The sequence below is a fragment of the Periplaneta americana genome, chromosome 12 (assembly GCF_040183065.1).
Source record: "Periplaneta americana isolate PAMFEO1 chromosome 12, P.americana_PAMFEO1_priV1, whole genome shotgun sequence".
NCBI classification, from domain to species: Eukaryota; Metazoa; Arthropoda; class Insecta; order Blattodea; family Blattidae; genus Periplaneta; species Periplaneta americana.
This window is the reverse complement of record NC_091128.1, coordinates 98,250,335-98,274,094: the sequence shown is the minus strand read 5'-3', so window position 1 is coordinate 98,274,094 and position 23,760 is coordinate 98,250,335. Positions and strand designations below refer to the sequence as shown.

Genomic DNA, 23,760 nt, shown 5'->3' with positions numbered 1-23,760 from the left:
CTATGTCTTTTTTCGCTTTTTTCTTACCTTCCCTTTTCTTTTTCTATTCTCGTTCATCTGCTTATCTTCAGTTTCCTCCCTTTTTCTAATCTCTTCTCTTTTCCCTTCTTTCCCCGCCTCCTTTTTCCTTATTTTTTCTTTCTGCTCATTTCTTCTTCCTTTGCTTCTCTACCTCCTTATCTTGTGTATTACTCACATCTCCTTTCTCTCCTCTTTCCTACTTGATCAGACTTTACATACACTTTGTATTATGTTAGGTTAAGCATCGGAAAACTAAGTGGATTTTCAAATCACTTCTCAATACTTAAAATCAAAATTAAACGAGTTAAATTATTGCTTTTTGTCAATTATTTAACGACGTTGTATCAACTGTTAGTTTATTTAGCATCGATTAAATTGGCGATAGCGAGATGATATTTGGCAAGATGAGATAAATATCCACAGTGCGATTACCCGACATTCGTCTTATAGGACAAGTTGAGGAAAACCTAGGAAAACATCCAACCAGCCAAGCCGAACGCAGCCAAGGATAAGCAGGCAAAGACGCCTACCGCGTGAGCTACAGCAGTGACTAAAATACTCTTTTAAATGCTTGTCTAGATTTGAAAGTTAAGAAAAAAAAGAAGAATAGAAGAAAAGAAGAAGCTACGTTTCTTATTTTTCGTAAAGAAGAGTCAAGAAAGACCACTCTGCCTATATAATTTTTTCAAGAATGAAAAGAAAAAGGCGCAGCTTTCATTCCTTGACGTACTACAACCCCGTTTCTCGCAGAACTGGCTGCCACTGTCATTACCACAATTAGCATCCAACATTCATCTTCCTTGGCTAGTGAAGCGTGTAGCTTGACGAATCACTTGGAAATAGTGAAGCTCTCCCCAAGCAAACCAGCACTACCTCAAGCCCGTTAAACACATGTTCTGAAAACTGCGATGTTGAAAATCGTTTCAAGCAATTTAATTACACGCATTGCAACTTGAAAGTTCAACATTGACCCCAATCTCATGATTACCAGTATGTGTGTGAATAATTAAACGGCACCAAATGGAATGTATTTATTAATGCTATTTTTTATATTTCTTTAAGACTACAGAGACTATTCTGAAACAATGAGACGATGAATTATAAAATTATTATTTGCTTAATAGTATATTATAAAATAGTTTACAATGTTAACACTAAATTGCACAAGTCAATGTTTAGGAAACGTGCGCAGCAAAATTTACAGGAGAAACTTTTTGAAGTTTAAACAATAACATCCAAAAATAAGGTTGCAATTTTCCAACAGTACTGTTCCCCACATGTTTGACAATAAGTTTTAAGGCACCAAATGAAATAATATTGCCATAAGTCACGTACGTACTTGTATAATAATTAGCGTTGAATTAAAGCTTGACAGGACGCTAATCGTTTTTCTTTGTTTTCATAGAAATAATTAGACAATATCTACAAAGTAGTAAATTATTCAGTAATGTACTTAACAGATTAAACACAACATAGATACTATGATACAGATATCAATAGTCACCATCTCGATCCTCTGATAGTTCATGACATTGTTCTCTCTCATTTACATAATTTTGAACAGGAAGTTTGGTGATGAACTCTTGTGAATTTTCTCTGCAAAATATCTTTAGAAATTGGAGGTCCTTGTACTTTTCTGTTGACAGTAGGATTGGGCCTGGATATGCAGGGTCGACTTTACACAATAATTGGACCGTTGTGTTCTTCCAGGTTTTTCTATCCGGTGAAAACCGTGGATATATACAGTCCATTATATGTTTCCCTGTGTTCGACAGTTTAAGGATGTATGAACATAATTTTGAGCTGCAGTATTGGACGGGTTGCAACTGGTCACGGTCTGTATCTATTATACCAGGATTGAACCCTTCGAACTGCGTGTGGTGGACAAAGAGAATATGAAGAAGGTTTTCTCCAACACTTGGGTTTTCCCAGTCAGTCTCATATACAGTATTTAAAAAGTTATCAGTTATTACTATATCGTAATCTCACTATTCTCTTAATGTTCCGTGTAGATGGAAAGAGCTTCAAGCAATGGCGATTCCTCCATGAAGGATATGAGGATGATCCTACAGTTTAATTTCGTGCCTCTGAGGATAGAAAACATTTTATTTACAGATTTTGATTTTCAATGCGTCCCGACGTAATAATTTCCTTTAAGCTTCCACTTTCTGTCGTGAGTTGTCGGCACTGCACAGCTTAGAAATAATGTTCGAGGAACCATCCAAATATCTTACAGCAAACGGTTTTTTCTAGCAGTGAAGTTAGTGGACAGGGGAGAGTGTGGAGGGAGGGGTAGGGCTTGAGTTTAATCACGTTTGAGGATATGACCGCGTATCCTAATACTACGACCCTTCTTCTGGGCGTTGGAGACCTCTCAGAGACTACAATAATAATTTTCAAGTACCCTTGTAGCCTTCTTAAATGCAGTTAATTGGTCATTTTAAATGAATAGAATAAACGAAATAATAAATAATTTAAAATGATATAATATAAAAACAAAATTAATGGAAAACAAAATTACATAAAAATAAATAAACTAAGCTGTAATAAATACAAGAATTAATAGGACTTTCAGATGACAGGACAGCCGAAAGACTATCTGAAGTTGTATTTGATCATTTAGAAGAATTTAACTGTAGCAAGAAATGAATTATGCAAACGTACGACGGAGCATCGGTAAATATAGGGCAGTACAATGGCTTAAGAGCCATCTTCGCAACTAAAAAGGGGAGGAGAATCAAACTTCATTACAAATAAATTACCAGTTCCAGAAGAGTGAGTCTGAGACTAACATAGGCCTACTTGTATTGATTTTACATGCTCTATTATTATTATTATTATTATTATTATTATTATTATTATTATTATTATTATTATTATTATTCTCATGAGAATATTGTACGAAATGGAAATATAAAAATTGGAAATTTATCCTTTCAAGAGGTGGAAAAATTCAAATACCTGGGAGCAACAGTAACAAATATAAATGATACTCAGGAGGAAATTAAACACAGAATAAATATGGTAAATGCCTGTTATTATTCGGTTGAGAAGCTTTTATCATCCAGTCCGTTGTCAAAAAATCTGAAAGTTAGAATTTATAAAACAGTTATATTACGGGTTGATCTACATGGTTGTGAAACTTGGACTCTCACTTTGAGAGAGGAACATAGGTTAAGGGTGTTTGAAAATAAGGTGCTTAGGAAAATATTTCGGGCTAAGAGGGATGAAGTTACAGAAGAATGGAGAAAGTTACACAACACAGAATTGCACGCATTGTATTCTTCACCTGACATAATTAGGAACATTAAATCCAGACGTTTGAGATGGGCATGGCATGTAGCACGTATGGGCGAACACATAAATGCATATAGAGTGTTAGTTGGGAGACCGGAGGGAAAAAGGCCTTTGGGGAGGCCGAGACGTAGATGGGAAGATAATATTAAAATGGATTTGAGGGAGGTGGGATATGATGATAGAGACTGGATTAATCTTTGCTCAGGATAGGGACCAATGGCGGGCTTATGTGAGGGCGGCAATGAACCTCCGGGTTTCTTAAAAGTCAGTAAGTTATTATTATTATTATTATTATTATTATTATTATTATTATTATTATTTGGAGGAAAAAATTTCTCATGAATTTTGGCCAGTGTATGGGACCGGTGCCCACCCAGCATCATGATGCACTTGGGGAGCTACGATAGCGAAATCCTGATGCGAAAGCCAACTATAACGGCTGGGGGGATCATCGTGCTAACCACACTATACCTCCAGTTGGTGGGCCTGGGCCCTTCAAGGGCTGTGGCGCCACGGATTATTATTATTAATATTGATATTATTATTACTAATATTATATTATTAGTAATATTAATTTCTGTCTTAGTCATCAGTCGTCAATCTCATATCCTACATACAAAAAACATCACGAGTCGCCACTGGCTTCAAGTAATCAAGATTTACCAATCACCATTGAACTCAGTGACTAGGCCGCGAGTCTGTTGGGCCCACTTGTCTGTTCGTCGTAGTAAAACAGAAAGTTTGAAAGGCACGACTAACATACTGTACAATGTATTTTCTTTGTTCTGAAGGTAGGTGTGCTGAAGATAATACGGCCACGATTCGAGAGGAATTTACCCGCTGCAGGCAACTGAGTTAAGCAACACAGGGACACATCACGTCCCGAATAAATGTCATGAGTTTGTTGGTGCCATCGGCCACACAACTCTTCAGAAAGTAGGCTGACTGCTATGGCAAGGCATTAATCATACAGCACACTAAAGAGAATACTTCAAGTGTGTCTAATATAATAAATACGTATGTGTACATAAATCATCTTCTTAATCATCATATTCATTATTATCGTAAAAGTCATGAAAATCATCAGCATCTTCACCGGTCAGGTTGAGTCGTATGATATTACAGTTTCACTGCAGCTTATCAGATGATTGTATTCATGAATAGCTGTATCTTATTCCTTTGGGCTTGTATTTTAAAATAAAGGTAGTTACACAACGTAGAACTGCACGCAATGTATTCTTCACCTGACATAATTAGGAACATTAAATCCAGACGTTCGAGATGAGCAGGGCATGTAGCACGTATGGGTTAATCCAGAAATGCATATAGAGTGTTAGTTGGAAGGCCGGAGGGAAACCTTTGGGGGGAAGGATAATATTAAAATGGATTTGAGGGAGGTGGGATATGATAATATTAAAATGGATTTGAGGGAGGTGGGATATGATGATAGATACTGGATTAATCTTGCACAGGATAGGGACCGATGGCAGGGTTATTTGAGGCAACGAACTTGCGCGTTCCTTTAAAAGCTAATTAATTGTAAGTAAGTAAGTAAGTAAGTTTTTATTTTAGTTGGTTATTTTACGACGCTTTATCAACATCTTAGGTTATTTAGCGTCTGAATGAGATGAAGGTGATAATGCCGGTGAAATGAGACCGGGGTACAACACTGAAAGTTACCCAGCATTTGCTTATATTGGGTTGAGGGAAAACCCCGGAAAAACCCCAACCAGGTAATTTGTCCCGACCGGGAATCGAACCCGGTCCACCTGGTTTCGCGGCTAGACGCGCTAACCGTTACTCTACAGGTGTGGACAGTAAGTAAGTAAGTAAGTAAGTAAATAAGGTAATTCAAGAGAAATAGTCAATATTTTAGGAGGTGGTAATATGGACTGTTCCAAGTCAAAAAGTACAGATACGGAAATAAAATTCGGAGCTCCCCTATTGTATGTTTCGCTTACAACACACTGCGCATGTGCAGTAAACAAGAGACCCTGTATATATGCAACTTGTCGTGTGAAATTGTTGTCTACATACAGGTAGACTCCCATCAAGATTCGCTCCAAATTTTAATTTCGTATCTGTACATATAAACATCTGTGTCCACACCTGTGGAGTAACGGTCAGCGCGTCTGGCCGCGATACCAGGTGGCCCGGGTTCGAATCCCGGTCGGGGCAAGTTACCTGATTGAGGTTTTTCCGGGGGTTTCCCTCAACCCAACGCGAGCAAGTGCTGGGTAACTTTCGGTACTGGACTCCGGACTCATTTCACCGGCATTATCACCTTCATATCATTCAGACGCTAAATAACCTAGATGTTGATACAGCATCATAAAATAACCCAATAAAAAATAAACATTTGTCCAATTTTCAATGGGTGTGGAGATACAGCTGTTTGAATGTTATGTATAGAAAACCTTGGAAAAGGTATGACATACACATTATAGCAGTCACATGAAACATCATTTGAATCTAACATTCCCCGAACGATGGATTGGCCGCATTGGCCACTAAGATCCCCAGATCTTAGGTCTTTAGATTACTATCAGCAATTTAACGTTAAGTGTAAGCGGTTTAAAAAAGAATAAAACAATTATTTATAACGCAAGAAACTAATTGATTTCTCGCATTATGAATAGTACTGCCCTCATAAAAGGACGACAAGAACACCTCAGAAGAGGTATACGTACTATTGTGAAGATAATTGAAAAGTGCATTGATGTCGGTGGTGGGACTTTTAATAATTACTCTGAATTGCTGAAAATTATTGACATCATTTAAATAAATATAATCAATAAGTCACTTGTCTTTTCTTTATACCTTTTGTAAGGCTTTCAATTAATGAATGAGTAATTTGTCTGTTCATAATACGTTTTGTAAGGCACTTTATATGTTATATTCAAACAGCTGTGTCTCCACATTCAGGGCCGGGCAACTAAACGCTCTGTGGAGCAGCTCTTTCTCACGAAATACAAGGTGGCCCTAAAGATCGGAAAATTTTGAAATGGAGATTTAAGGAAGAGAATAAATATTTTAAATACATTTATTCATGCCTATTAATCCAATGTGGTAAGGTCGGGTGACCTCGGTGGCCAAGAAATGACTCCGCCGTGATCGAGCCAGGATATGTTTCATTGATCCTACTGCAACCTAATGTCGTTTTGGTTGCGTCAGTACGTGAGTGTTGATAAAGTACATGAGTCTGACGCCTGTGATTTTCAAACAGCTGTATGTCAGACTGTTAAGAACAGGGCATATATTCATATAAACTTTTTTGTTCAGAATCACCAATATTATCACCCCTCACAACATGCACCTTTCCTCCTGACACACTCTGTATATAGGCCTAATTGAGACACCAGTTTTCAAAATCCGTCTTATCCACTTTTGAAGGAAACTGTGTTAGCAGTAGTTTCTGAATCTACTCCCTTTTCTCTATAATTCCATTGACACATCATGTTCCACTACATTTTATTGCCCTTTATTTTAAACGTTAAAAACTATTATTGTTCCAAGATACTTCTAATCCATTAGTGTGTCGGTTACAAAACCCACCTTGTTCACCTTGTTTCCATTAACCACCTCATTCTCATCCAATCATATTGGAATAAGATGATGATGGTTCCATAATGCTCTTTTTCCATTCGCATCTTGTTTAAGAGAAAGCTTGATATTTAAAAGTTATGAATAGAATCTGATATTGAAATAAAACAGTATGTTAGGCATTTTATTTTATAGCTAGTCAACACTGCAACAATTGCAACATAGAATTTAGGTTGCTTGTTATACAAGGATATGTCTAAATGGCATACTAAGTTCTCTTGGTGTTTCACTGTGGTTTAGTAATTCAAATTTTAAAGACCAGCACCATGAGTTTCCTAATTTTTATTCATATTTTACAATTTGTACTTTACATTAAACTTAAGATAGGCTACATTTATTTTCATTTAATGATTTCTTTCTGTTTTAATCATCAAGCAAAAAGCCTATGATAACATATTATTCGGCTTATGATTCCGAAATAATGAAATTTCATTACTCTTAGTAAATGTAACTAATATTTTTCAGCTTACCATTTTATATGAAATAGGCATAAAAGTAGCTTTTTTTGAGAACAGAAAACCAATTTATTCGTTTTGCTTCCAAATATCCTCAATCCCTGAGCTGCAGTTCCAAAACCCGCACTGTTCGGTGACGGTTTCAATCAACATCTTATCCAAAACATTATGTCTTATTTTGTTACCATCCTTAAAGTTTGAAAGATGAAACTTTGCGCACTGGTTTTATTTTTTGTTGTTGTTTTTTTACACATAGGTTTAAGCAGAGTATCAAAAAATGCTTTACAGAATATTTTTTATGGTTTATGGTAAATCATGTAAACTGTGTAAGAATGATTTTGGAACCGGACGCCTCAATGTACATGTGCTGAAAAGTAAGTAAATAAATAAATAAATAAATAAATAAATAAATAAATAAATAAATAAATAAATAAATAAATAAATAAGTGTATTGACAAATAAATAAGCTGTGAAATAAGTTAGTAAATAGTCTTAAGTACATAGCCTGTTAAGTAAATTCTAGGTAAGTAAAGAACAAACGAATTCTTCTTGAAGTAGGTTGTCTGCTATTACCAAGGAGAGTATTTCATCTTCGATGTTGCTCCATCCAAATTATTTCAGCCTTCTATGCTATGCATTAACTGATGTCTGTAGGTTAATGCGTTTGCTGTAGATTACGTAGCGAAAACTGAAAGTGGGGCGAGCGAATTAAGAAGATGTTTATATTCTTACTTAAACTTCGTATCTGTCAGTTACTCAATGAACTTTTTTTTATTGCTGTATATCTACTCTTTTTTTGTGAAGGAATAATCATTTCTATGAGACAATGGTATATCAAAATACTCGCACCACATCCCTCACAGTCATCTGAAGACATTGGGTTGTTAAAAGCATAATATGCAGTATGTCTACATTCAAGTCATTAAATAATAATGGTGTAATGTAGGCCTAATATAAATAATCCCCTGTAACGTCATATGACGTAGAAAGAACATTATCTTAGTTTAAACAAATTTAATGATATGTTCATAAAAGATTTGCATTTCATAACTTCATAATATATGTTTTCGTTCATTGCAACGGGATTTTGATAAACGAATTATTTGTACATATCGTGTTAAATATAAATATTGATAATTTGTAACTTCATGTGATGTAGGAAAAACATTTTCTTAGCTTAAACAAATTTTTACTGGCAGTTGTAGTTAAACCTAGGATGCATGGCGGGGGTCTTTGAGGCCTTTCATCAATTTTATTACTCCATTAAAAGTGTTAAAATATTATGAAATTGCTCCAAACTTCATGTAATCTTCTAAAATATATCTAAGAACATGTTGTATGATCATTTAAGGAGATGCATTAAAATAAACTATTTAAAATTAAAGTTTGTTCTACACGTATAATGCACAGCGGGGGCCTCTCAGGCCTGTCCTGCTTTATTCAATATACAGCCATACAATTTTATGTTTTGCTGCTAATATGTGAATGTTGACACTTCTGGCATTTGTATCCTAGTGGCATTCTTGCAACATTTTAATTTTATAGCCATTTTTGGATTTAACATTGGCAGAGTAAGCTGCTGTTCTCAGTGCTGTGAAATGCAAATATTTTTATCTTTCTAATTGTGTTTTTTATGTCTTACTAATAGAAATAATATCCACCACTGTAGTCTCGTGGTAATGTGTTCGTTCCCGAACCCATCGGGCCGGGGTTCGATTCCCCCCTTGAGACGAGTTGCCTGTGTGAGATTTTTCGGGGGTTTTCCCTCACTCCTATGGATGAATATCAGGTAACTATATCAGGCGTATGGAACTCCTCTCATTCTCGCCACTTCCTTTCCCCCTTCTCATCATCCTTTCCTTATCATTCCGGTTGTCTTTCTTGGCCTTCAGATCACGCCTGCGGCGGTCCTTCGATGCTCCGGACGCTCTCGGCCGGCCTCCATGGATATCTCAAAGAACGGTATTTGGTGACCAGCAAAGGAACCCACTCTCCTCCCGACGGGAGAGGTGGCCTACACCTCAGACCGTTGGCCAGACGGGACGGGTGGCGTACACTTCAGACCGTTTGAGGGGGGGAATGTGGTGGAGGCTGTTGTGGTGGAATGGTACACGGACTTAGAGGGATGACGGGACTGGTCGTTAGGGTGTTAGGGCTTAGGTCGGTTCGGCGTGGGTGCGGTCGTTGAGCTGCAACTCATTCCAGGGGCGCACAACAGGCCTCAGTTCGCAGTGTATAGGGATGTTCCCCTCCCGGCCTCATAGAGAGAAAAAAAATAGAAATCATGCAAATGTTTATTCCTACTTCTATTTACACACTTATTTCTAAACTTAGACAGTTTTATTCTTTTGCATAGATTATGGCATCAACTAGTGTTTCTAAAGAAAGGACTACTTCAAGTACTACAATAAACATAGATCATTCTAATTCTTCAACCGCAATTACTGAATGATTGGATGAATCCAGCAAAGCTTCAGAGAATGAACCTGAATACAGTTCTATATCAGATAGTTCAGAATACATAGTACATAAGTAGTGATGAAGAATAAGTAGTGATGAACCATCTGACATCAATCATACAGAAAATACTCCCTCCTGCGAACATTCTGATCGGAAGTGATGGAACTCAGTGGAGTAAAACACTACCACCTTCTAACCGGGTGCTACTCATAATATTACAACAATTCCTCCAGGTGTCGTAAGAGGAATATTCGTCAATACCGAAGGATGGATGGAGTTACTTCATCACAACTAATATTGTAGCCTATTGTATACTGCAAAATTCTGGAAGGACGACATTAGGAGCCATAAGAAACAAACTTGGCGCGGTGTTACAACCTTGAACTTATAAGACTACATATGAAGCACAGAGTCAACAATCCAAAATTGAACATGAATGTTCTTCACGCATTTTTCCGGTGTGGAGTCAAACGGCCCCAGGAGGTGGATATGGATTTCATCCGAGAATAATGCCAAAAAGAAGATGCTTTTGTCCCTACGTGACTTAGAAAGAAAAATTGCTCAGTGTTGTTCAAAATGTTCTAAAAATGTGTGCAATGAGCAAAGTATTCTTGTTTGGGAAGACTCCTTTCAGTAAAAGGGCATTGGACTTCACTTTATATAATAATAATCCGTGGCACGACAGTCCATAAAGGACCATGACCGACCAGCAGGCTGCTGAACTCACGTCCATATACCGAAGAAGAGGTGGACGATCATCCAACCAGAATGGCGGTATCGTGGGGTTAGCACGATGATTCCCCCAGCCGTTACAGCTGGCTTTCATAACTGGATTTCGCTACCTATCAGAGCTCCCCAAGTGCATCACAATTCTGGGTGGGCATCGGTCCCATACACTGGCCGAAATTTCAAGAGAAAATTTCTTCCCTCATGAGGAATCGAACCAGCGCGCATTTCGTAACGCGAGTCCTAAGCAGGATGCCTCAGACCACGACGACACAGCGCAGGACCACTTTATATGATGGAACTATAATTTCAGAACTTGTGCATATAGAGAAATTTTTATCATATTTAGCTACTCAAAACATATACATAGTGTATAATTATTCTATTATGGCACTATATTGAATAACTAACTGAATAAAAATACCACAACATTAAAATCGAACATAAAAGATAAGAATATCCATTGAATTTATAATGGGGGCCTTTGAGGCCCCCATCATGCATTGATGTAAGTCCAAGAGGCCATGCATCCTAGGGTTAAAGATATGAATTTCATAATCTCATATTATGTTTTTGTTCACCGTAACGGAGTTGATTTCATTAAATGAATTATTTGAATATATTATATATAGAGTATTTACAGTTAGTGTGTAGTAACATGTTTACTATTATGTCCTATAATATATATTGAATACTATTATATACAATATATATATATATTATAGAACATAATAGTAAACGTGATGCACATTAACTGTATATAATAGTATACAATATAAATTATAGAACATAATAGTAAACATGATACACATTAAGTGTATATAGGCTAATCAGCGACATTAGCTGATAATAGCAAAACTGCTTCCACAGGCCTTCCATTTTGATTTGTGGCAACGGATTAAGACGTGTTATAATATTGCTGTTGGTAAGTTTGTCTCGTATTTCCTTTCAAGCAATTGGTAATTATAGCTTGTTCAATGCTCATTACAGACATCCAATGCTTGTTTAAAATGCATTCATATTGAATTGAAAAATAGCTGATTTTTCGAGAGGTGCTGGATGCAGGTAATATGGCCACTGTGTTCAATTTGTGGTGTGTACATGCATGAGGAATGTCTTGGCCTCACAAAAGTCTTATTTATTTGTCACACATATATAGCCATTGATAACTTATATAGGCCTACTTCATTTTGTTTGTTAGCTTTGTCATTTTTTTTTTTCAAATCGCAAACTTTTACAGACCTAGTGAAAATTATTTGTGGAAATATTTTTTTGAAGCCAAGAACCATTATTTTCAATCCAAACTTAATTAATCACTAATAAATATTTTTCTTTCTAAAATAATTAATTTTCTTTCTTCTGGCCATATTACCTTCATATAGGCATATTACCTGCACAATGTAAGGTTTTTCAAAATGTGAAAAACAAAACACTCTGGTTTAAAGAAAAGTCTTGAATTATTTTTCTATGTATGCAGAAAGAACCAAAGTTCATGCAAACACACGAACTTTTTATTTAGTGAATACCACGGCCATGAAAAAATTATTTCAAATTAAGGTGGCCATATTATCTTTAGGTATCTTATTTAGTCTCGTACTCTCTGCATATAGCCTACTTGTGACTTGTCTAGGACTAGTATACAATGATAGATGTTTGATCAATTCGGAACGTAATCTCTCCAAAGACTGAGCAGACGCTGATGTGGTTGCTAAGACTGGCAACATTTTTCGCGGTTTGCTGCCTTGAGCAAATGTCCTCATTTACGAGAAGCGTTTTTCCACTCTACTAATTTTAATTGAAATATTTCATGAATCTAACTGATAATTATACGGTTGGCAGCATTTCTTCATACATGAGGATGATGCACTCTAGTCCGTGCGACGGTTTCTTAAGCTTTCATTTGTTATCGAAGCAAATTATTGGAGAAATCTGAGTCATTATAGAATGAAAACTGTCGATATAAACTTGGCTGTAGCAACTAAATAAGCGATATAATTATGTAGGATATAATGCCTCATTATTACATTTCACTATGTGACTGTTAAAGGATTTCATATCCATAAATTGTAGATAACAATAATGTAATACATATCTAAGCGTTTATGATCAGGTTAATTATGGCTAATATGGCCAGTACATCTCTCAATTCCTTTCACTCCGTTTGAAAATTGAGCTCGATTTTGAGCGTATTAAAATTATCTTATTTATCGCGTCCAGATGGTGGCGAGATTTTTCTCGTTACCATAATTTCTAAAACGGCTCCGTCGTGCACTTATTATTCTCCTATTAAATAAATTATCAGTTCCTTCCGTGGAAAAAGGCGGTGGGAACGTGGTGCTGACCACAACACCTCCTCTTCTTCTTGCATGTAACCACTTCTATGTTCCCTCCTCAATACTCCTCACGACGCCAAGAGATATCCTTATAGGGAGATTTTGAGTAAATATCTTACGTAATTGTATTGTATAGTGAAGCAAACAAATCTTTCCGTGAACTCGATTCATGAGGAAGGATGTTGATATGTTATGCGGTACAGCTCAGATTTTTAGGTTCGTTTAGCATAGGCTGAAACATTTTCTTTAATGCACCTAGTTTTAGACAATATCATCGCTCGAAAGTTTCTCGTGTTGCAGACATTTAGGGATTTTTTCATACAATTGTTGGAACTTATCCTATTCGAGACCAAAAATCCGAGGTCTAATTATGACATTCACTTACACGTGCAATGTTCAAGGTTAAAAGCATCCCCAGCTAAGTGAGTGGTTGTGAGGAGGTCCTGTCTGGCGTTTAAATTGTTTTCTAAGGTGAAAAGATCACGAGCACGTCCGCTACTTATTATAAAAGGAAATGATTTTTAAGAAAATAGCTATTTCAATTTGCTTGTCTTGCATTACTGAGACATTAATTTACGAAATACCTTTTCTTTTCCAAATAAATATCCGTCAACTTTTTGCTAAGAATAGTTACATTTTTGTGAATCATTTCCAGCAAAATTATCCCAGGACCAATCCAACCAATAGTTCAAGAGAAATCGCTGTTCTCAAAGACGGCATGACCAAAATCACTTCCTCGGTACCGGTATCACGGATGCTGGAAACGTGTATTTTCGCGAAAATCCCGAAATCGGTTTTTTAAATATCACAGCACACTACAGCTCATGCATTTTGTCAAGACATTCGCGATGTACAGTACGGGAACAACGTTTCTATGGAAGGGGTAGGAATAGAAGGGAAGGTCGGGCGTGTGTCTACCGAGTTCAAGAAAAAGACAAACCCATTCCCCTATAATTCGTAAGTAGACTCATCCGATCTCGTGCACAGCTCTGCAGGAAGAGTGGGGGAGTGTCTTGACATAATGAATGCGCTGTACTTAGCAACGAATGGCTCTACCTAGGTGCGTGGATATTTTGGTATATTCGGAAACCACCAAAAATGACTTCATAATTGACCCAACCATTAGAATGGAAACAGAGAGACGACAACCTGAAGTTCATATTGAGAAAAAAAAATATCTACGAGCCAAAGAAATACCATCTTCAACATCTGAAAGTGATAAGTTTTTTAACTGGGCCTCGAAGTGTTATTCCAAAATTGTTTTAAACTTTTCGGAAACAATTTGGATTACCCAACTCACTAACGGACGAAATAAATTGTAGTTACAGTTCTTAAAAATCTTGTCAAATATTAAGTCATCACATCCATCGTATTTCTTAAATATTTTACCTTATTTAGTATCATATCTTTACTTTTTCAAACAAAATTGTAATTTTATTGGAGCAATGATACCTGCACCAAATTTTGTGAATATACTGAGTCCTATAGAACTACCGTACCTTAGTTGGGAAGCAGTTTATGAGAAATAAAGATGAAGGAAGTCTAGGAGGAAAATAAAGAAATTAAGGCGAAAAAGGAACAAAAGAAAAGAGAGAAGTAGAAAGGAAATTGATACAGACGAAGAACAGTAGGAGCACATAGCCTAGAGATGAAAGTAAAGTAAAAAAAGGAAAAAAGAATAGAAGGAAATAGAGGGAAAATAATAAAAATTTTATTCATTAAGGAGGATAATTAAAAATGAAGATTTTGGGACAACGTTGTCAATGTTGAAGACATAACAGTGACAAGTATCTTATTCCCATTAGTCCTACTTACAGCCGACGTAGATGGCGGCAGCGGCGACCAAGAGGAAGAGTAGGAAGCCAGCGAGGATGCAGCAGCCGCAGCGGTAGTGAGAGCCCAGCTTCCGCGTGAAGCGGATATCGCTATCCGATGAGAGGATGGAGCTGGGGGTCTCGGAGCGAGCCAGCTGCTTCGTGCTCACCGTGCTCACCGACATCTGTAACAAAGATACGTGTCAAACACTTTCATACAGTCGCGTGTCTCCAACAATGAAACACATACACGAGTCTGAAACTCAAATTCATGCCTCCATCTGAAGTACAAACATGTGTCTCAAGTTCTGTAACAACACTGAAAAAAACATATTCATGTCAAATACTGCAACAAAGACACGTGTCTTCAACACTGAAACACATGTCACTCTCAAATACTGCAGACACGTGCCTGCACCTATGAAAATACAAATTAGTCCCAAATACTACAACAGCACAGGCACGTGTCTTCAACAATGAAACACATATCCCTTTCAAATACTGTAGACACGTATCTGCACAGCTGAAAATACAAATTTGTCCCAAATACTACAATACAGACACATGTCTTCAACACTGAAGCACATATCTCTCTTAAATAATGTAGACATATGTCTGCACAGTTGAAAATGCAAATTTATCCCAAATACTATAATCCTAGAACATATATACCCAGATTGCTCGGCTCTATAGGCTTTGACGGTAACAACTTTTGTCAGGTTTGCTATGCTGTCATCTAGTTGTTACATAAGGAGTCACGTCATAACTCCCATTTGAATTGCATTAGCGACTGTACTGCCATCTCGTGTTCGTTTACGGCTGACGGGTGGCGATCCTGGCGGTTGTTCTCTTCAAAGTGCTGCCGATTTTAATATAGGGATGAGCAATCTGTTACATGATCTAGGCTATAACACAGACACGTGTCTTCGATACTGAAACACATATCACTCTCAAATACTGCAGACACGTGTTTTTACCGCTGAAAATACAAATTTACCCCAAATACTGCAACACAGACACGTGTCTTCAACACTGAAAACACATTCGTCTCATTACTGAAATGCAGGCATGTTTCTTCAATACTGATTATACAAACATGTAGCCTACCTCAAGTACTGCAGATACGTTTTCACACATTCGTCACAAATACTGCAACATAGACGTATGTCTTCAAAATTGATTAATATACACATGCGTCTCAAATGCTTCAGATACTTATCTGCAGCACTGAAAAACATATTTATCTCAAATACTTCAACACTGAAACACACACATGTGCCCCAAATATTGTAACAATGACAATATAAAACACTGAAACACACGTGAGTCTCAAATAGTAGTAGTAGGTTATTTTTACGACGCTTTATCAACAGCTTAGGTTATTTAGCGTCTGAATGAGATGAATATGATAATGCCGGTGAAATGAGTCCGGAGTCCAACACCGAAAGTTACCCAGCATTTGCTCATATTGGATTGAGGGAAAACCCCGGAAAAAACCTCAACCAGGTAACTTGCCCCGACAGGGAATCGAACCCGGGCCACCTGGTTTCGCGGCTATACGCGCTAACCGTTACTCCACAGGTGTGGATGTCTCAAATATGAGACACAGACATGTGTCATATACTGAAAGTATATGATATATATTTGAACGTAGAAGAAAGGTTCGCATGCTGAAACACAGTTTATCTGAACAGTGAAGCAAAGGCACGTGTATAAAATACTATAATATGGTAGTATGGTTTATTCTCACTCAAACCTTTGGTCCTGCTGGCCCTTCACATTATAGAAATACTATAATATAGATAATTGTCCAAAATATTAAATATTTCAATACAGACACATAGGCCAACATATAACGAACTGCGATATAAAATATCTGAAAAATACACACTTATTTGAGCTAGTGGTGAGATAGTAATCAAAACAAAAATTCGAAATTGTTACTAATATCAGCAATTTGTCAAAGATTTTTTCATTCTTTCCAACAAAACTCCCTGCTTCTCCATTTTAAATTAATAATAAAATTAAATAAACCTGCGTTTCGTTACATATGTTATTCGTCTAATACTGTGTCATATCTGTTTTAGTAAAGATGTTTGTTATGAATGACTGCTATAAACTTTCACTAAATTCAGTAATGGTTCTAAGAGCTGTAACATGCTGGCTATGAAATTAAGGAAAATAAATGCACATTCGTAATTCAGAAAGTTGCATTCTTTTCAAATACGTGACTGAATGTAAGCGTTCTTTCACACAGCGTTGCATAGCGCAAAAAAATTTTTCTTAGTCATTGCACATTTCAAACCCGTCACATTCTACATGTTCCACAGTGCATAATATTAATAGAATACTGTCGCCAACATTCATATGTTCATATTCTCAATACCAGTTTAAAGGTTTTCATGCGGAATGAGAGAATAGCTCTACTTATGGCACAATATCTTGGGACAGATTTCTTCCACGAAAACATTTGACATGCACTTGCGATACACAAAATGAGAACGCGGAACGCAGAACGTAGTGTAAAAATGAAAAAAGAAAATACGTTCAAATACAAGATGTAAAATATAGTGAAGAGATTTCTAAACAAGCTCTGACATGTCATGGTAGCTCAGTTGGCAGAGCATTGACATACAATGACTACAGGCCCGTGTTCGAATCCCGGTGTCGTATTTGTAGCGGACAAAACCCAGGATCCTTATTGTTTTACTTAGAGTTCTCCCGTTTCCCTCTATCATTCCAACGTCTTTCTCCATTTCAATATTTATTATTATGATTTCAATAACATCACTCAAAGCACTGCCAGCGTGATATAGTACTATGACTGGAGTACAGATGGTATCAGCCTCAGGAGGCTGTAGTACGCTTTCGTGAGGATAGATGACACTGCAGTGTGACACCATCGAAATCGCAAAGATGAGCAAGTTGAATTAAATCACGTAAAAACTCCATTTAGGAAATTATTTGTTTCTGCATCTTAGGAGTTGATAAAAGTTTATTTACGATGCTTTAAAGTTTGTATTTGGATACTTTAATGATACTTATCTTACTTACTTAGGCCTACTTACTTACTTACTTACTTACTTATGGCTTTTAAGGAACCCGGAGGTTCATTGCCGCCCTCACATAAATCCCTATCCTGAGCAAGATTAATCCAGTCTCTACAATCATATCCCATCTCCCTCAAATCCATTTTAATATTATCTTCCCATCTACGTCTCGGCCTCCCCAAATGTATTTTTTCCTCCGGCCTCCCAACTAACACTCTATAATATGCATTTTTGGGTTCGCCCATACGTGCCACATGCTATGCTTTGCCTGTCTCTAACATCTGGTTTTAATGTTCCTAATAATTATGTCAGTTGAAGAATACAGTACAATGCGTGCAGTTCTGCGTTGTGAAACTTTCTCCATTCTCCTGTAACTTCAACCCTCTTAGCCCCAAATACTTTCCTAAGAACTTTATTCTCAAATACCCTTAACCACTGTTCCTATCTCAAAGTGAGAGTCCAAGGTTTACAACTGTAAAGAACAAGGGGTAATATAACTGTTTTATAAATTCTAACTTTCAGCTTTTCTGAGAGCAGACTGGATGACAAAAACTTTTCAATCGAACAACAATAGGCATTTTCCATATTTATTCTGCGTTTAATTTCCTCCCGAGTATCATTTATATTTGTTACTGTTGCTCCAAGATATTTTAATTTTTCCACCTCTTCAAAGGATAAAATTTCCAATTTTTATATTGATAAATACCTATTCTTTTATATGTAATACTGCACTGCATAAATTTCCTTCAAAGAATCGTAACTTTAACAAAACGGATATCTCTGTATTGCAAGAAATAAAAAACCATTTAGTTCTGTGTCTCGTTCAAAACATAGATCAGGCATCGCAAAATTGTGTTTCGTGAAACTCTGACGTAAGTTCTACGTGACAACATCCTTCTCCGTGCTGAACCCCTTCCTCTAGCTTGTCCGTGCTGTCAACAGTGACCCATTCTGTTATCCATTACTAAGTTACCTGAATAGTAATTTGGCGTTCATAACAGATATCTCTGAACAGCTGAACAAACTTAACTGCCAACTTCAAGGGCGTGATGAGAACATAGCTGACATGTAAGATACAGTGAGATCTTTTTCCATGGTGATAAATGTTTGAAAAGTGCAATTAAAAGAAAATGAGTTTCATCATTTTTCTTGTTTGAAGTCACTTTCAAATGTTTCTGATTCAAGAATAGATAAATACTGCAACATCCTGGAAACATTACTTTCAGAATTTAGAGATAGAAGGTTTTGTGATTTTAAACAAATGGAAAATGATTTATCTCTATTTGCAAATCCTTTTAACACACCCATTCTACAGGTACGACACTTACAATTTGAGGTTGCTCATCTCCAAAATGACACCTTTGTGAAAAGCAAACATAAGGATTATGTTGCTTTAGATGTATGTAAAAATATTGACTTGTCTAAATGTCCACGTGTTAGATCATTTGCTGCCATAATCACATCTAATATGTTCGGTTCTACGTATATTTATGAACATATTATTATAATTGTAATTGTATTCTTAATTTTGTAGTTGTAATCCCCTGGTAGAGGGGGAGAGAAGGCCTGAAGGCCTTATCTCTACCAGGTTAAATAAATAAAATAAAATAAATAAATATTAAAATCAAAAAGAAAAACGCTCTTAACAGATGTCAGCCTTCGTGCACAATTGGCAGTGGCTACTTATGAGTAGAGCCAGGAATTTTAGGTGCTAAAAGTTAATATTGTTCCTCGCTATAGTTTATAATTATAGAAGCTGTGCCCCGACTTCTTTGGGATGTCATTCAGTATTTGCCCTTCGGTACCGCTAAAGGTCTCTAATCCTCTTAACCACCACTTATAAATTAGGGCACGGTTTACAAGATCCATTGCTCAGTCCTTCTGACTCTGTTGTCTATTATTACATATCGGACGCTTGTGAACTAAGCTTAAAACCCTCCTCACGGGCACCACTTCTATTTATTTACACTCAGTGTCATTCTTAACTTTCAGCACCTAAAATTCCGTGCTCTACCTATAAGACAACTTCTAATTTTGAGATCTTACCGAATCGAAATATTGTAATCAAACTAAAAGAATTCAGTTGAAAATAATATAATCCTAAAAAGATATTCATGCCTTCTTTCTCTTGTTATTCCTTTGTTATGAACACGGAAGGTAGTGACATCACAAACATCCTCTGCTGTCTAACTTACTGTGATCGATGGTCCCCACCTCCGTCTTCACTTTGTGTATAGCGGGTAGTATTTATACTGCGTCATGAATTAGTGACTTTTGTGATGACTGACATAGATTGATAGGAGAAACTGAAGTACTCGAATAGTTGGTGTGTCAACAAGAACAAACAAATCTCACAGTATCCGCCTGAGATCAAACTTTAGTCCCTTTGGTGAGAAGTCAACGGGTGATTCAATTACGGTTGAGTATCCATCGTTCTAGGGTTTAGTCTCACAGACTTAGCTTAAGATGGTAGGCCAAGCATTTACAGAATATAATTAGCGTCCTTGAACTTGAAATGAAAAAATTGTAACGCATGAGATCCGCCTACGTAACTTCCAGAACGCTGCGCACCGACTGAAGTTACAATGGCCTGTGCTTAGTCACTGAAATGGAATGATACATGGGAAGATAAGACGTTAAGCGCTGAAATAATGAACCATTTCGTCTCAGCGACATCCGTGGGATATTTTAGCATTGCAATTCAACGACAAAAATACCAACCAAAAGCATATTATTTGTTAAAGATGATAAGAGGAGAACTTGAACTCAGAGCGGCACAATGCACCAAGAAGGACAAGACTCTGCCAACAAACGAAATAGTTGGTAATTATTTTCACTTAAGAAGCTCATCTTTTCTTCCCACCATTTACGGAAGAGTCGTCTTCAGTAGTCTAGAGGTAAAGCGCTCTGCTCTACCGAAAGATCGCGGATTCAAAGCCGGCTGGGGTCGATGGATTTTTTAGGACACAAAGATCCGGAACGCAAGTCCTCCTGGAGGGGATTTAAACCGTGTGTCTCGTGTCAGAGTTTTCTGGCATCTTAAAGGCCTCCAAGCCTAAATTAGAGCCTCTTGACTAAATTTCTCCTCTCTCGCGTCCAAGTAATTAATACCTTAGTTACATACCAGGTGGTGTTTGAGGCGATGAGCTTACCACTTGTCCCTTTGCTCCCTGTTGGCAAATAAGTGTAGAGTGAATCGGGGGGAGTGACTATTGCGGGAAGATGCTTATTTCTTTGTAGTTTCACATTCTTCCAAGAAAGAACGCCACGCGCATGTCTTCATGATCACCGAGACAGTTGAATGTCTGTAGAGTGAAAGCTAACTCATTCTGCCACGTGTTCTTGTTGTGACAAGAAGAAAATCAAGAAAACAGCTCATTTTCTGCTATAAAATAATTGCAAAGGTATGTTAAAATTTTAATCGTAATAACTGTCAAACCTTTGTAATGGATATTGTAGTAAAGGTTCCAAAGTTTGTATTGTTAACAACCAACGACCTTGTTCCGCCATCTCAGGTTGCTTCACAGCACTAGGCATCTTACCCCGATACTTGGGAAAGATGATCACTTTTTTTCGGGGTAAAATGACAATTTGTTGCAAGAGTTTTATGTCTTGTTTTATTACAGGGAATGTGTAAACATTACATAAGATCTTCTGATAGAAGTCAGTGAATTGAGGACAGTCTTCAACTTGCGATGGAACATGTTATAACAGAGGGTATGAACTATTTTAGAGCATCGCAAGGATACGAGATTTCTTACCGTACCCTTAAACGCCTCCTAAAAAAAGAATGACAGAAAAATGTTCTGGATTGAATTCATTGTGTGCAAGCAGTGATTTCACGAGTCTTGCACACGGCAATAAAATATATGCAATGTCTGTGTTCCTAAGTAGTGATAAACGAGTGAGAAAGTGTCCATGAGCTTTAGAATAAGTCAATTTTGTTATATACATGTATCAAACCAAATTCAGGTAAAATACATATATCGGTAAATGTGTTAATTGCATTTGCCATCTTACCCGACTATCGGGGAAAGATGTCTACAGTACAAGTAAGAAGAAAATCTGTATCTATAGACAAGGTAATTAATGTTTTCTGTTTTGTACCAAAATATAGTTTCAAAATAACTTCCAGACTTTGATATTTCAATACGAAATTCAAAACTAAATGAACAGTACAATATCTTAAATTTTCAATCAAAGAAAAAGTCAGGCATCTTCCCCCGATCCACTCTAACTAAATTCCTTGTAGGTATCGAAACCTCTGCTAGAGGAGTAGCTACGTTCAGACTCTGGAACTACGGGTTTAATGAAATGAATGGTTTATGGAGGACGGACGGAAGTTCTTCTACAGGAGTACGAATGATCAATTACGCGTACAACCCTAAAGCAGGGAGAAATGAGCTCGGCAAACCACGGAAATAGACTCAGGCGATTTCCTTAAGGTCACAAGATCTAAACGAAGTGAATTCTATAGATACATTGAAATGACGCCGCTACTGCCATCAATACCAACAACACAATCACCATTATCACCACTACTAATACTGCTATATAAAATATGGCACAGGATTGCGTACGAGCATAGTTCAGACCAGTTGGAGATGGCCAGCCCAGATGTACAGCTTTCTACTTACACAGCTCACGACCATGGACCGCTGTCGGCAACGCGGGGAGGCATTTCGCAAGACACGATGCATAGACCAGGCTGGTACACGACGATGGTCACTCAGTATGAGATTTCAGAATTTTACGGCGACTGAGTTCGTAAAAGAATTTCGGGTTTACAAACGGTTCAGACTTTATACTTGTAACGTTTATGGTAAGGTGCTTACTAGCTATCCAAGAGCTGATAGATATAATATGAGCCTCATTATGGAATTTGTAATTAAAATTATTGTGTATAAGAGTTAACATCGGAAAGGTCTAAAATTTTGACGTTGAGAATAATTGTTAGAAATCATACTTTTTTTTTTTTTTTTTTTTTTTTTTTTTACATTACAGTTTTAAAAAGCCGAAAACATTCATGGCTTGTGATGATATAAGGAAAAGGGTGTGTGCGAAAATGAAAACAGCAACACAAAAAAACTGTGGTTTCAATACATTATGCAAAATTGCAAGAGTTTTGTCAGATGACAAGTGCGATTATTATAAACTTGATGTAGAAATGGATGATGTGAAATATGCCGATGGTTTCAGCCGATGTTGAACGCAGTTTTTTCGTATACAAGGTTATACCAGCGAATAGGGATTATAAAGAATGGACACTTCGCGTCGGTACCTTTGATGCAGCCGGATTGATTTCATTGACCTTCAAGCCAGCTAAAGCGTCAGATTCTGCTTTTCCCTAGAGTTGGCGCTGACATCACACCAGCTAGCAGTCGACACAGCGGAAATATAACACATACAATTAATACATCTAGGTACATTATGTAGCCTACTCAAATAAAATAAATTGGATCCATAAAATAATAAATCCTTCATTAACTGCAATGTCTAGACTCTAGAGTTCCTTTATAATGAGAGTTGTGACGTTGACCCCAACAACAATTAAAATATGTAATGGTTTGATAGCGCTGAAAATGAAAAAAACAAAACTCTTACGAGAAGTAAAATCATACCTATATTATATTATTATACAAATATTAAACGAATTCGATACTTAATTTTATTTATTTTTATTTTATTGGGTTATTTTACGACGATGTATCAACATCTAGGTTATTTAGCGTCTGAATAATATGAAGGTGATAATGCCGGTGAAATGAGTCCGGGGTCCAACACCTAAAGTTATCCAGCATTTGCTCGTATTGGGTTGAGGGAAAACCCCGGAAAAAACATCAACCAGGTAACTTGCCCTGACCGGGATTCGAACCCGGGCCACCTGGTTTCGCAGCCAGACGCGCTGACCGTTACTCCACAGGTGTGGACGATAATTAATTTTATAATGTATTATATTATTTTATAATATAATGTATTATATCTGAAATATAAAATATTA

At 36.9% G+C, this 23,760-nt stretch overlaps 1 protein-coding gene across 1 annotated transcript in view; it reads right to left on the bottom strand.

Annotated features, from left to right (window-relative positions):
- LOC138710700 (atrial natriuretic peptide-converting enzyme) overlaps positions 1 to 23,760 on the bottom strand; it is a 133,817-nt gene that overhangs the window by 54,828 nt on the left and 55,229 nt on the right. The window contains exon 2 of the mRNA XM_069841766.1: positions 14,711 to 14,894. Within this exon, the coding sequence (XP_069697867.1) occupies positions 14,711 to 14,894 (184 nt within the window). The remainder of the gene's footprint in view (positions 1 to 14,710; positions 14,895 to 23,760) is intronic.